Genomic DNA, 15,343 nt, shown 5'->3' on the forward strand with positions numbered 1-15,343 from the left:
GACCTGAGCCTAAATCAAGAGTCAGATGCTTAACCAACTGAGCTTCCCAGGCATCCCAAGATGTCACTGTTTCTTAATTCAGACATTTAATGAGATCACGATACATCTGATTTTTTTCCTAGAGTTGCAGGAGTTGATTACAAAGTTCAAATTGATGCAAGAATAGCCACCAAAACAGAAGAGAGGATATTAAAATATAAAGGCTTTAAAATTTAAATATTATGGTGCTGATGAAGAAAATATAAATTATATAAATTGCTTTGTAATCCAGAAATGGGGGAAATCTTTCCTATGACTCAAAATCTATCATTACTAAGGAAAAAAATGGACGAACATAACCCTACCAAAAAAATGTAGGCATTGATAAAAAGAGAAGTTAAAAACCCATATATATAACAGATGGGGGGAAATATTGGCAATAATATCACAAAAGAGTTCCTAAAATGGAGACGGGAATTACCAACATCTGAAATGGACTGATCATATAAACAAACAAAAAATGAAAAGACAGTTCAGAGAGAAACTACAATGACACTTAAAAATGAAGCAAATGAACCCCAACACACCCCACCCCGCCCCTAATAGGAGAATGCAGGCCACAGTTCTGATGAGGTGCCCCTGCTTGCCCACCAGACAGGCAGAGATCCCACGCTCTGGCCCCACTGTATTCTTGTGAGGCCACGGGGAAGCAGCCCGCTCTCGCACATGGTGGCTGGAATACAAATGGAGGAGCTGTTATGGAGGTGGTGGGGAGGAGAGGAACTTGGCAATATCCAGCAATTTCACATTTGCACTTATCTTTTGACCCAGCCACCCCATTTTGAGGTAATCTACCCCCAAGGTGATACTGGCCAAAGTATAATATATATACAAGGTTATTTACTGCAGCATTTGCTGTACTAGCAAAAGGCTCCCACAACCCAAAAGCCACTCAATGGTAGACTTGCTCAAATAAATTTTGATACATCCACAAAGTAGAGTGTGATGCAGCAGGAAAAGATGGAGGAGTAATATTCTGTGTATTACTATGGCACTATCTCTGGAATATATTAGGAAAAAGCAAAGTACAAAACTACCCATTATGTATTTGCTAGTTTTTATCTGGGGGTAGTGGAAGATGAACGTGTGTGTGTGTGTGTGTGTGTATGGTTGTGCTTCTATTTATTCTCAAAAATAAATAATGGAAGAAAAAAACCAAAATCAAAAAAAGGTTTTAAATTATTTTAAAAATTAAGATAAAAGGGAAAAAACCAAATCCCTCAAAACTGAAAACAAATGGAGATAAGAAACCTTACTCTGGGGCGCCTGGGTGGCTCAGATGGTTGGGCGTCTGCCTTCGCCTCAGGTCATGATCTCAGGGTCCTGGGATCGAGTCCCGCATCGGGTTCCCTGCTCAGTGCAGAGCCTGCTTCTTCCTCTCCCTCTGCCACTCCCTCTGCTTGTGCTCTTCTGTCTATCTCTCTGTCAAATAAATAAATAAAATCTTTAAAAAAAAAAAGAAAGAAAAAAGAAATCTTACTCTGTGATAAGTAAATGGGGTGTAGGGCAGTATGTTGAATGAATCTCCCTCGTGGGCTATAGTTTGAGATTAAAAAGAACAAGAACTCTTACACTTCATACCATACTTCTGGTAGTGGTAGAACTGGCACAGTTATTTTGCCTATTTATTACAGGCACATTACAGGATAAAGCAAGTGAGTAATTACGCTAAAGCCATTAAGAACCAAGATTTTCAGAAGCGTTAAGAAAAAAAGACATGAAGTCTAAAGGGAAAGAAATGCAATGAATTGGAAATATCAGTATGAACTTGTGAATTTTTTCTTGAAAAAAAAATTTTCTGTCCCTGTAAAAGAACAATGAGTAGTCCAATCCCCCAGATTATGGTTTCTAAGTGCCATTTCCAACTAAAAGAAAACTGCTCCCTGCAGAAGATGGAGGAGTCCCGATCCGGTGGCCCTGGTTTCTCCTCCAGCTCCTGAACCCACAGACTGACCCTGGCAATTCAGAGGTGGGAGTGGGACATAAGGGCCTCGTGATGTGTTACAAGGGGAAGCATATGGCTCCAGCTACAAAGTATGCTTGCCTCCAGATCCAACTACCCGTGTGCGGGAAATCTGAGGGACAGAGGAGCAAGTTCTCAGGCAAAGCTAGAATTAAGACCTTGTATTAGGATGAATCATCCAATTCCTACAACAAATCAATGACAAGGTAAAAGAAAAGAGAGGAGGGAATAAACATGTTAAAACATAACGTCCTCCTCAGAGGTGAATACTGAATGGTTTCACAGGTAAAATGACACGATGTCTGACATTTTCTTTATATTCTAGGGAAAAGAAAAAAAAAGGTAGACTAGATGAAACAAGATTGGCAAAATTACTTTATAACTATTGAAATTGGAGGACAGGCACCAAGGAGCTCATCATATTGTTCTGTAGCAGTGTTTGGTTTGGGATGAAAATTTTCGGGAAGACAATGAATGCCCACGGCCAGGTCATGACACCATGTTGTTTGTCTGCAGGTGCCCATTTTCATCCCCATCCTGGTGACCCTCATATCCGTGTTTCTGGTTGTGGCCCCAATCATCAGCGAACCTGCAATGGAGTATCTCTACTGTGTATTATTTATACTGAGTGGCCTTATATTTTACTTCCTTTTTGTCCACTATAAGTTTGGATGGGCTCAGAAAATCACAAGTAAGTACCAACAGAGGGACTGTTCTCTTAGCGAAGCACAGACAGGCAACCGCATTCCGCAACCTCACCTGTCCTTCCCTATCGCAGGAGCTCATGCAGCTAGCAAATCTCACCTTTTCCTCCGTGGGGCACCTCTGGGGTCCACCTGGGGCCTCTGCCTTTGTTCCCGTCAATTACTGTAAACAAGTAGGAAGGGAAATCACCATGTTTTTTTTTTTTCATTGTAAGATACACATAACATGAAATTGACCATCCTAATGATTTTTTTTTAAATTTTTTATTTATTTGACAGAGAGAGACACAGCGAGAGAGGGAACACAAGCAGGGGGAGTGGGAGAGGGAGAAGCAGGCTTCCCGTTGAGCAGGGAGCCTGATGTGGGGCTCGATCCCAGGACCCTGAGATCATGACCTGAGCCGAAGGCAGACGCTTAATGACTGAGCCACCCAGGCGCCCCATCCTAATGATTTTTAAGTGTGTGGTTCAGGACCGATAACCATATTCACATGGTTTTGCATCCAACCTTCAGAGCACCACCTTCTCTTGCCTGATACACAGACATCCTGAGAGGCCCAGCAGCATCCCAGAGATACCCAAGCAGTGTTGGGACGAGAGCCCGAGCCTTCCCATGCCGAAGCCCTAGCTCTTGCTCACCATTCAGCAATCCTGGCTGCTCATCTACTGTAGGCCAATTGTGGGTTAGAAGTTCAGCTATATTAGCCACTTTCAATCAGGGGCACTCGCTACAGCGCACGGACATTCACAGTGCCGTGCCCCACGCTGTAGATTCAACCGCAGGGAAGCGCCAGCACTCCGTGGCCATCGGGGGCCAAGGCCATCAGTGATCCACTACCTGAAGACCTGTTTCTTGGTCTCCGTCTCCCCGTACTGTTTCTACAAGGCAGGAATTGGGCTGCGCAGTCTCACTCCGGATCTATACAACAGCCGCCTAATGTTGATGGAGTAAATGTGATTCAACATCTGCCCCTTCTCCTTCAGCTTGTCTGAACAGAGAGCAGGGAAAGCACAACCATCCCCTCAGCACTCCTCTGGGGTTTCTACATATATATATATATATATATATATATATATATATATATGCAACTCCGGGAGACACGTAGGGTACAAAAGAGCAAAACCCAACTGGAAGGCAGTGAGGTTGACCCTGAGACTTGGTTTAGACTGAGCCAGTGGGGACTGGGAATGCCCTTCTCCAGCTTGGGCTGTTCAGATCCTGGCGTGGCCTGCATTCCTCACCGGTGAAACCCAACAGCGGTGTTAGAATAAGCAAGAGAAAATCTGTTTCATGTTGATTAGCGAAGTGAAACCACACCTGAAATAGGGCTTTATTATTTCTACCAGGGACTTCTTACTTTCCTGAAAGAGCTCTCCCCACCGCCCAACCTCTTTATACTCTGATCGAAGGCCTAGGCTGAGAGAGGGTTGCAGGCACACTACTGTAGGTAGGAAAGTACATTTGGTGCTGGGAGAACAGCCATTTTCCCCTGCCTCTGACCATGAGCTTAGATCTGATCATACCGACAATCTAGCCAGGATGACTTACCACCACAGGGTTACAAAGTAGGTCTTAATTCTCAGCTTTAAAAAACTTAGCCAAGCTGCTCCCTACAAGAACTGGTTGGAAGCTGGACTTAAGGAGGTGAAAAGAACAATCTAGCTTTTAAGCAAGATGCAGGCTCAGTGCTTTCCAACTAAATACTCAACTCTTGGTCAGTGGTGGTTACGTAAGGACATGAGTTGTGCCGATCTTCCCCAGAGTAAAACAGTGAGCAGGCTCCTAATGCTTTCCTGGGGAATAACTTCCCTCCAGAGAGCCACCATGGCTCCCAGCATGGCTCTACCTTCAGCCCATGTCCCCTGAGCCCGGCCCCAACAGAGGACACGGCCCCCCAGGGTGGGAAGTGAGGTGAAGCCAGCTTTTAATTATAGCTCCCTAACTGCACTTCTGCTCGGCTTTTACTGCAGAGCCCATCACCATGTACCTCCAGATGCTGATGGAAGTTGTGCCACCAGAGGAGGCTCCAGAGTAACGGGCCCGGCCTCCGGGAGCCTCATCCAAGCCGCGCTGAATTTATTTTTGTAAGCGATATTTGTGGTTATTTCCTCCTTATGTTTTTCCTTAAGAAAAAAATGTATTCGGATGTTCATAATATTGTTATTTGTAGACATCCTCATTTCTCTGGGTGGGGGTTCTAGAGAGAAGGACAGATGTTTACTAAAGTTAGCAGGCGGAGATGTGGCGGCCAGGCCCAGCAGACGACCACCCACGCTGGGACTCCTTACCAGGGACAGGCACGTCACACCTACCTAAATAAAGGGTATTCCTTAAACTCAGTGATCAATAGGGCATATATATATATATATATATAATATATATAAAATATACATATTTTATATAAAACAGGTAAAACTTTTGCTTCAGTTGAAATAGATTTTTAGCAGACTAAAGTGTAAATGTTTTACTATCTGCCCCCCGCCCGAAGTACTGAACCCCTGTATTTTACCCGGGATGTACCAGGCGGGTCTACCCCAGGCTGATTTTCAAGGCACCCACTGCAAAGCGGACCATCCAGAACCATCCACAGCCTGGTGCCCACGACAGGAACCACAATCGGGGGTCGGCCCCCCCGCACCCCACCCCAACCTTCACTGGCACTCGGGTCAAACTAGAAAGGGCGGTAGTGAATATAATTCTGTTTTGCATTTGGCACTCAGGGAAAATATGGTTGAAAAAAAAAGTAAACTGTCATTTCTGTGAAAACACAAATTTTATTGATATACTACAAAAGACCTTCACACCACGACTGACTCTGTGAGCAGTTCTAGAAGCATAGAGACAAAAGTACTTTTACTTTGCATTTCAGAAATTTTCCCCAAACATGAAATCAATACGTATTAAAAGAAAATTTACATTTCACAAGTCACTGTCTCTGTCCTACAAAATGTTATTCAGAACTTCAATAGGTAAATGTAAATGTCTGGAACAAAGAAATCCAGATTTAAACATCTGGCCCAGCCCCCCACGATTCCCCTCAGGCTATCTGTGAACAACACTAGAGAAGCTGGACACCCCCCAGCCCCGATTTAGGCAGCTCTATCACTTGCTCTTATTGTTGCTATGTTTTTACAAAAGAGAGTGACTATAAGCAGGTGGCCAGCAGTCACAGGGCAAGCCAGCGCCACTCAGGAGGCCTGGCCACCCATCCAGAGGCCTCCCCCGGTGGGAGCGCGGAAGCTCTACCTACAGGCACCTGCTGAGGCCATTACAAGAGCTCCGCAGAGTCAAGCCTCCCTCCGCCAGCAAAGACCCCAGGACTTCTGACCTCCTGAAGAGCCTGCCCGATTTAGCCCAAGAAAAGGACAATCACTCCAGTACTTCATGGGCCGATCTGACACCCGCCAAGCAGCCCACGGGAGTCCCGGCGGCAACCAGCCGGCTGCCCACCCGTCCTCCCGCCGGCGGCCCGGGGCTGGCCTCCCTCACGGCGCCCCCGCCCGGCAGGCATCCCGGGGTGGCCCCTGGAGCAGGGCGAGGCCACGCAGTGAGCAGGAGGTCTTATTTTACAGATGAGGAAACTGAGAGTCAGAGTGTGATCCCAACCTGCTCACAGGACAGCCTGGTGACAGTTTGTTCAAGCGGTGGCTTGCCTACCGGGACCTCTGTGCTTTCTGACATGTGACAATAAAGGTCGTGGGGGCAGTCACGATGGTCACGCTCGGGCACCCTTCTTTCCGGCCTCTAGGCAAGGCTGCTGCCTCCTACTGAACACAGACACAGGGCTGACATTTCGCTCCGCTCTGCAGCTCTTCTGGCTACCACGGCAGGTCGGGCTCGGGGCGCTCCCGCAGTCAGGGGCCCACGCCCGGACGGCGTCCTGGGTGCTGCGAGGGCTCCCCACACCCAGCTGTTCTGAGGGTCGCCTCCAGGCGCCCCCCACGTCCTCTTCTGTTTCCACCGAGGAGAAATCTTTGTCCCGAGTGCCCAGGACGGTGCAGGGCCAGGCGGGGCTTCAGAAGCAGCAGCTCTACATCCAGAAGCCATGGGTCTGGCTGTTGACGGCCGAGGTGACCCCGCTCTCACCCCTGGTCGATCTGCGGGTTGCCCCCAGTCTCCCCAGAATACTGCAAGTACAGGTCCACAGGTCGTTCTGTTGAATCCCAACAAGCTCGGGGTAGAAAGCACGAAGTCGTAACCCAGAAACCTCAATTTATATGCACAACACCAGGGTTTTGGCAAGGTACCAGCCAGGTCTCCGGGAAAAAGTGAACAGACTAGAGTCTCCGGAAAGGACAATTCATCCCCCAAATGGCACACTGTGCTCCCCGCCCCTCAGGGTGAGTGTGTGGGGACAGGCTACGTGCGAGAGGCGGTGCAGGTGGACTCTGGGCCCGGGTCAGACCAGAGCCCACACCCCAGAGTCCCCGCACCCCGTCTCTCACCAGTACCAATCCCAGTGCCCCAGGATGACGTCTGGTCAGAATTTATCCTTAAGTCAAAGACAGGTCTGGCCGTGACTGCTTGTTTCCTGAGCTCCCAGCCACACGACGTGTCCATCTGTCCGTGTGCAGTTTGGGCCACCCTTCCGGATCGGACTTGTGCTCATTCACTCTCACTTCCGTCATCCTCCGATGTCCGGTCACTGTCCTCAGCCCCCTCTGCCACTTTGCACGGCAGGTTTTTAGAATTCACAACTACAAGAGTTCGGTATTATTGAAAAATCTCTTAACTACAGACTCATTAGCACATCTCCCCCACCCCCGAACCCTGCCATTATTTTGGCCAATGCAGGAAAAGTCCCTTAGGCTCTAGAGCTCTATTTTGTGACTTATGTTATATTTTCATTATTTTAGGCAAGAAATGAGCAGGTAAAATGTGCCTGCTTAGAAATTAATTATCCTCCCAGGAAGAAAATCTGTAGAAGTGTTGTAAGAAGGTATGCTTATAATTAAGAGTTGATACCTCCTCAAACCAGAACATTTAGCACCAAGATCGGCCACAAGGAGAAAACCAATTCCCAAGGGCGTCACGGTAACAACCCATTTCCCCAAGGGCCGCAGTCCTCAAACCATGGCACTCAGCACCTGCGACTCCCCAGGGAGTGGGCACACCCCATCTTACCCTGGGGGAACTGGCTGTCCTCTTCACATTCTTCCCAGTGATCGAAATCAAAAGCCACATTAGGATTCTGTTCAAGAGAAGAGGTGACATTAAATGACAGAGTAAGTCACGCTTGGGGCACTGAGACCAGCCCCCCGGTTCATCTCCACTCACCCTCTGTTTGAGTAAGCTGCACCAAGATCCCCTGGTCTCTTTGGCAAGAGTGATCACAGGCTCCCCGTTTGTGATCGCGCACTTGCAGGCGTCCTTTACTATGCTGGCCCGCAGCTCCATGTCAGCCAAGTAAAACTTCTCTCCCGCCCAGCCACTAGGTGTATAGAGAGAAAGGCCAGTCTTTTAACATGGTAGAAGTGATTTCAATTGTAGGTCTACAAGACATACACGAACCTACCTGAAAACGACTCTATCTTGGAAATATTTACATTTGTAATCTTTTACGTTCCTTATTCTTATCTTCAGTATGACCACATCATCTTTTTGGAACCATTTTATCTGTGGGTGGAAGCTAGGAGAGAAGACGATGGCTTACGCGGGCACACAATTCATTCACTGGGGGGTCGGGGGAAGGGGAGGGAAGCCGACCCCGGTCATGGGGGGACGTACCTTTTCAGAGGCTCTGTGGTTCTGTGAAGGGGAGAATCACTTGTGTTTTCAGGTGAAGTTTCTGGGCAGAAAGTCAAATGTTCCAGTAAGTTATTTATACGTAACTGTATACTCCACGTACCTATCAGTACTTTCTCACACTTCATGCAACTTTTAGTCGAGGAACTATTGACAAAGAGTATCAATTTCCGAGTATCCACTCGCAAAGAATAATTAGAAGAAATTAAAATGCACCATTTAGTAGAATTAATAAAAACGGGCTCTGACAAATACTATAATTAAACCATCAGGTAAGTCAAATCACTCTGAAAGGGAGCGGCGTTACCACCGGCGGCCATCTTAACCTGCGAGGCCGAGAGATGCCCACCAGAGGAGAAGGCATCTGGTCGCAGATCTATGTGAGGGACCAGTGCTGAGCATGACACTTCCTAAAACAACACCATTTGAACTTCTTGGTCTAAAGCCCCCGAATCTTCCATCTGAAGACTGAGCAAGAATGTTCACAGCAGCTTTAACCATCGTCAAAAACTGAAAACAGCCTCAGTGTCTATCAAGAGGTGAACGGATAAATAACTCAGGGTGTGTTTGGATCACAGAACAGCACTCAGGGGTAAGAAGGTGCCACCACTCCTTGTAATCGCCTAGATTAATCTCAGACAGAACGCTGGGTGGGAGAGGCCCCAAGAGCGCACACCCTGTGCTTCTAATTCAGTGGAACTGATGGCAATGGACGTCAGGACGGTGGTTCCTGGGAAGGGTTTCAGGCGGGGAAGATGTGGTAGGGAGATTCCTGGGGCTCTAGAAATGTTCAAGCCGCCTCATCTGGGTGTGGTCCGTGGACACAGACACACATGTAAGTAATTCTGATGAGCTGTGTGGTACTTCCCTGGATGAACATTATACCTCAACTAACAAAAAGGCAAAAGTTATTAAAAAAACATTGGAAGCTGAATTAAAAACAAAGCTAGATAATACCAGTTTATGTCACCTTCTATAGAATTCATCTAAAAGTGGAAAGCCTCAACATTGGAAAACTTCTAAGCTTTCATGATTTTAAGTGAGCCATGTTTTTTTTTTTAAGATTTTTTTTTTAATTCATTTGAGAGAGAGGGAGAGTGAGCACGAGAAGGGGTGAGGGGCAGAGGCAGAGGGAGAAGCAGACTCCCTGCTCAGCAGGGAGCCCAATGCGGGGCTCGATCCTAGGACCCTGGGATCATGAGCTGAGCCAAAGGCAGACGCTTAGCCGACTGAGCCCCCCAGGCACCCCTAAGTGAGCCATGTATTAAATCACCAACCATGCTTTTGGTTTTCCGGCTTTGCCCCGGAGTCGGCACCTCTTTCCGAGCCTCTGTCCTCCTGCTGTGGGCTCTGCGGACGAGCAGCAGCTTCTGCTGGAGAAGGCGCCCTGGACGGAGGAGGTGAAGGTTAACTCGGAGTCGAAGAGACAGCAAGCTCTGGCCCTCTACGGGGCCCTCCCAGCAAGAGGAGGAAGGCAGGCAGCCACGGACGGCCTTGACGGACTGTCAGACCTGCCCCGGGGTCAGGACTCACGCCCCGGGGGGCGGGGCAGGGCCAGCAGCTCTGCTCACTGCTGCGCCCCTTGTGGCGAGCCCAGAGCAGATCATCAATCCGTACTGGCCGATAAGTGCGTTACCTCATTTACCAGAAAAGTTCTCTTTCAAATCATTTAACTTTGAGAATTACCAGCCCTGCTACCCACTTCAAAATGGATAAAAGAGGAGGAAGTAAAAGCATCTCTGCACCCCTGCCCTAGTCCCTCAGCTCCTCCTCCCCGAGATACCCCCTTAACCAGTGTGGGGCTACTTCTAGAAACGCGCTTTGCATAAACAAGCATATAATGCCATCTGTATCTGAAACACACATACACACCATTTACACACCTGAGAACGGACTCCATTCACTTTTCTGCCCCTTCAATTATACTTAATAACTAGAGATAGATTACTCCATATCAGTACACAGAGGGCTGCCTCATTCTTTAAAAATTAAAAAAAAAATTTTTTTTTTTTAACAGATAACCACTTTCATGTGGTTCAATGTTTTGAGATAAATGAAAAGGTCTTACACAGCAAAAAATCTCCCTCACGTCTCTGTTTCCCAGCCAACCCACTGCCTTGGTCATGGGCGACAACGTAATTCATTTTTGTGCATCCTTTCAGAGATAACTCAGCCCTAAAAAGGAGCAAGCCCATGCAAACACATGCACGCACGCCTGCGTGCACACACACACACATCTATGGCGTGGGGGGTGTGCATGTGTGTCTCCAAGGGGACTTCTGGCCGACACACATGAAGCCTGTGAGTGGCACCCCACACACCCCACAAATGGTGGAGGCAGCATCTTGTTTCCAACCACCCAGGCAGGGGCCCCTCCCCAGGCCCTGTTCTCCCCACAGTGCAGCGCCAGACCCTCCATCCCCGCTCTCTTCCACCACGGCTCCCTCTCCTTCACCAGACCCTCATCCACTGGGGTTCCATCCCTCCTCGTCACACACTTCCCGAACGGTGGCTCTCCTCCGCTCCCAGCAAACGGGTCTTCCCCAGCAGCTTTCCTGAGCTCCAGGCTGATGCTTTCCATAATCCTTCAATCTGACGTGTCCCAAACCAACTCGCCATCTCCTCCTCCCCAACCAGCACCGTGACACCGTCCACCATGCCAATACCCTCCCCGCCCAGGGCTCAGATTCTACAGTCACACCCCCGCCGTCTGCCGGTCACCAAGCTCTATGGCTTCCAGAGCTTTCATGTCCCCAGGACCCGTCCTCTTTCCCAGCCTGCTGTAAGAATGGCGCCCCTCTCCTCCTTCTGATCCAGATTACCGCCATGGCTTCCCCATCCAGCTCCTGAAATGGAGTCTCTGCTGGGCAGGCTCCGTCTGTAGCACCTTCCACGCGGCCCTCTGCACGCCCGCCCCGTGCGTATGCCCACAGGTGTGCCAGACTGCTGCACACGCGCAGGGCCGAGCGTGGAACAGAGCCGGGGCTCAGGTGCAGCTGCTGTGTTTCACAGAACTGGCCGCGCCTCGTGCTCATCGAATCGACTAAATTCTAAGGACAGCTTTGTTGTTGTTGTTGTTGTTTCAAATCTTACAAGCAAGCACAGGGCAATTTTTGTTTCCTTGGAAGTGTGTAAAACAGACGTGTCTCCTAATCCCATGGGCATTCAAATTCATTAAGATAAAAATTAACAACTTGTTCAAGTATTTTAACCTTTGCCATGTTCTTTGAAACTGTGCTGCGTTCATCGGTTACCAGGGGCCCCAGGCCGACCCCGTGGCCGGCTCGCCGAGCTCACCCGTCGGGCCTCCTCCCGGCGGCGTGTGGCAGGCTCACGGCTCCCTGCTCCGGGACACGCCTCACCCGCCCTCTGGGAGTCTGCCCTCCCTGGCCGCCTCGACGCTGCCGCTCCTTCTCAGGCTCCCCTCAGCCGCCCACCTCCCAACACTGGGCCCCCCTCGGACGTCGACAGGCACTCCTTCGGGCTCTTACCCAGGTCCCGGCTGCCAGGACCCAGGACCTGCCCGCGAGCCTCCAAGAGACCCCACCCCCCAGAACTGCATTCGGAAGCAGGCTACTTCTGGCCACCTCCACAAAGCCGCCCCAGCCAAGCCACCGGCACCCTGTCCCGAGCTCTTGGCGCAGCCTTTGTCCCCCACCCCAGCCTCTTAACACAGTAGCCAAGGATCTTCTGACTAAACCATCCCTCTGCGCAACACCTTCTCATGGCTCCCCTCCTCAGGGCGCGAGCCCGACCAAGGCTTGCAAATGGTCCCGGGGTCCGACAAGATCCCACCCGGGGTGGCTCCGACGCGCGCACCTACGGGTCTCCCCGCGTTTCTGCTCTAGTCACGGCACCTTCCTCCCCGTCCCCGAAATCAAGGGGTAACTGAGCCGGCTCTGTGACTGCCTCGTGGGGGATGCCAGGTACTTTCCCAGGGACTTCCACTGTCTCTCACGTTCGGCTTGTGGAAGTGCCAGCTGGGCCCATCTGGAACACTGCTGGGCACCAGCTCTAGGGGGGACTCCGCAATTCCGTCCATGCACCAAACACATGTAGGAGAACGTCGACTGCACCACCACCCGAAAGGGCCCAGGGCAGGGAAATGTCTTCCCTCAGCAGCAGAATGGGTAAATGGTACGTTTATGGTACATTCACACGATGGAGTCGTATGCAGCGGTAAGGACTTATGATCTGCAGCCACACACACACCACGGATGAATCTCACAAACTGTGCCGAACTCAGGGAGCCAGAGAGGAGAGCCACACTGCTTGATTCCCGTCAGACACGGTACAACCCAGGGAGAGCAATCTGTGCTCTCCAATCGGGACAGCAGTTGCCCTCGGGGAGGGAGCGGCAGGAGATGGGGCTGATCGTGCCCACCTTCTGATCCGGGGTTGGTTTCTGTGCTCAGAAAATCCACCGGCCTGTACTTACAGCGTGTAGACTTTTCTGTCTGTCGATCAACAGCTAACAAAAACTTACTGTGTGAGAGATACAGGTCAAGCAATACACTTGGGATTGGTTGGATACTATTCCACCAAAAACAAAACTGTACATTGGGGTATGGATAAAATCAGATTCCCCAAATCTGAGAAATCATCGAAGCTGAGTGACGGAAACATGGAGACTCAGTAACCTATTCAACCTCCAAACAAAAAAAAAGTCTCTAAGCTCCTGAGTTCTATTCCTACAAAACCGCACTTCCAAATGGGAGACAAAACCCCACTTACAGGGCCTGGCTCAGGCTTTCTTCATCAGGTGGCATTTTAGCTCTTTCGTGTAACGTCTTCAGCTGTTCTATATGCTCCGAGTTGTCAATGCCCATTCCCATCGACAAAATTTCAGTACGAACATTATAGTCAATAACAGAGGTCTTCAAATTTGAAAGTTTTGTAATGTGCACCTTGAATTAAAAAAAAAGTCTATTTGCAGGAATCAGGCTTTGAACTTTCAAATCAATAGAAAACGCTCACGTGACCTTGCGATCTCACTGTCACGCTGGGCGCTCGTGGGCCTCCCTGAGTGGCTTCCAGCTGATTTTGTAACTGAGGTGACACGTGAGATTCTTCCAGAGCCCACTCCCACACTACAGAAGTACGATGAGGGCTGGGGTTGGGGGCTCCCTGTAATGCTGGGACCACACACAAAATTCTTAGATCTTTCTAACTTTTTATCTCTCTTAACAAGGAGGACCCTAAGGCTCAGAGACGTCGGTGCCCAGAAAGGGCCTACACCATGGCCCTAAATCCTGTGCTCTGGGCAGTTTCCTCCACTGGTTTTCTTCTGCAACCAAAATATTCTCATCCATCTTAATTTACACAAAATATGAGGTTTTGCAACACTGAGATTCCTGTCGATGGGAGGTGCAGACCCAGGACTGGGCATCCCCTTCATGGCAGCAGGGTGGGGAGCCAGGCCAGGACCAGCTGGAGCACCTTCCTAAGCGAACACCGGGAATGTGTTCCCATCTGGGAATGGCACAAGAGCCTTTCTCTACTCAAACTGGGGGCCGAGCGGTCTGGGAAGAGAAGGGAGTGTGTGGGGGTCTGTCTCCCCTCCACCGTGCCATGGACACCACTACACGAGCTGTGGGAGCAGAATGCCAGGTGGATTGTCTTTGCTTCTTCATTTCCTTAGCTATCGTCTTAAAAATCTCTTAATAAAGTTTCCATTTTTGGGGCATCTGAGTGGCTCAGTCAGTCAAGTGACTGCCTTCGGCTCAGGTCATGATCCCAGGGTCCTGGGATCGAGCCCCTCATCGGGCTCCCTGCTCTGCGGGGAGCCTGCTTCTCCCTCTCCCACTCCCCCTGCTTGTGTTCCCTCTCTCGCTGTGTCTCTCTCTGTCAAATAAATAAAATCTTTAAAAAAAAAGTTTACATTTTTTTCCTCCAGTAAAGAACCAGAATACTATTATATAAACCAAGACGCCAAATCTTCATTTGACCTGTATTGGTAATCTTTACCTTCTCTACTAAAAATCATTGTCTCCTCTGAACTCTTAAATCTTACACCCAAACTCCTCTTTGTAGGTGTGAAGGCTTTTCCAGTCTCATAAAAATAACTTCCAGCAGAACAATTTTATGAACTGAATTCTTTTAAATGTTATACACATACTAAGATTTAAGTCCAATGGAGAACTTCAGATTGAAAAGCAGAGTTCTTGGTGTACGAGTGGTCAGAGGGGGTGATGCTGGCATTGGAGGGGTTGCGGGGAGGCCCCACTTACAGGTCCTGGTCTGACACTCAGCCCTGCCCACCCCTGTGGCAACTCCACAGAGTAGGAGTTTCTGTTCATGGACAGAAGCCAAGTGTCCCACACCAGACCTAGCACAGAATGGGTGCTCAATAAATATTTGGTGAAGAAATATATTATTCAAGCAACAAATTAGAATAATTTTAGGGGTCCATCCAAAAACAGATTTCTTTTAAGAAAACCACATACTCAGGGCGCCTGGGTGGCTCAGTTGGTTAAGCATCTGCCTTCGGCTCAGGTCATGATCTCAGGGTCCTGGGATCGAGCTCCACGTTGGGCTCCCTGCTCAGCGGGAAGCCTGCTTCTCCCTCTGCCCCTTCCCCCATTTGTGTGCGCCCCCCCCAAGTAAATAAAATCTTTTTAAAAAAAGAAAACTGCATACCCACCATTGGATCGATCCACACTGTATTTCCTAAAGCCAATATCACTTTGGCATCATGCAATTTTCCAATAATTTTACGATGAATGTACCTAGTAACCTAGAAAAAAAACCACTTAGGTAATTTCTCTGAAGCTTTAGGAAAATATCTTATTCTGTTTATGCTGTATAGTTTTGCAAAATATGTCTCCATGCATTTCACTTGAGCCTTACCCCCACCCCATGAGTCAGGTTACAGAGGCCCTCATGCCCCTG

The 15,343-nt window shown here is 49.1% G+C and overlaps 2 protein-coding genes across 2 annotated transcripts in view; one reads left to right on the plus strand and one right to left on the minus strand.

Moving 5' to 3' along the window:
* The window catches only part of SLC7A9 (solute carrier family 7 member 9), a 36,035-nt gene extending 30,972 nt beyond the window's left edge, over nt 1–5,063 (plus strand). The window contains exons 14-15 of the mRNA XM_035023514.1: nt 2,519–2,693; nt 4,678–5,063. Of these exons, the coding sequence (XP_034879405.1) occupies nt 2,519–2,693; nt 4,678–4,742 (240 nt within the window). The 3' untranslated portion in view covers nt 4,743–5,063. The remainder of the gene's footprint in view (nt 1–2,518; nt 2,694–4,677) is intronic.
* Nucleotides 5,064–5,079: 16 nt separating this feature from the next.
* TDRD12 (tudor domain containing 12) overlaps nt 5,080–15,343 on the minus strand; it is a 67,284-nt gene continuing 57,020 nt past the window's right edge. The window contains exons 25-32 of the mRNA XM_035023513.1: nt 15,096–15,188; nt 13,187–13,359; nt 9,730–9,839; nt 8,435–8,495; nt 8,223–8,336; nt 7,985–8,138; nt 7,832–7,898; nt 5,080–7,404 (exon numbers count right to left, since the gene is read on the minus strand). Coding sequence (XP_034879404.1) covers nt 7,313–7,404; nt 7,832–7,898; nt 7,985–8,138; nt 8,223–8,336; nt 8,435–8,495; nt 9,730–9,839; nt 13,187–13,359; nt 15,096–15,188 — 864 coding nt within the window. The 3' untranslated portion in view covers nt 5,080–7,312. The remainder of the gene's footprint in view (nt 7,405–7,831; nt 7,899–7,984; nt 8,139–8,222; nt 8,337–8,434; nt 8,496–9,729; nt 9,840–13,186; nt 13,360–15,095; nt 15,189–15,343) is intronic.

Source organism: Mirounga leonina, unplaced genomic scaffold (assembly GCF_011800145.1).
Source record: "Mirounga leonina isolate KUSES-001 unplaced genomic scaffold, KU_Mleo_1.0 Mir_177, whole genome shotgun sequence".
Classification (NCBI taxonomy): domain Eukaryota; kingdom Metazoa; phylum Chordata; class Mammalia; order Carnivora; family Phocidae; genus Mirounga; species Mirounga leonina.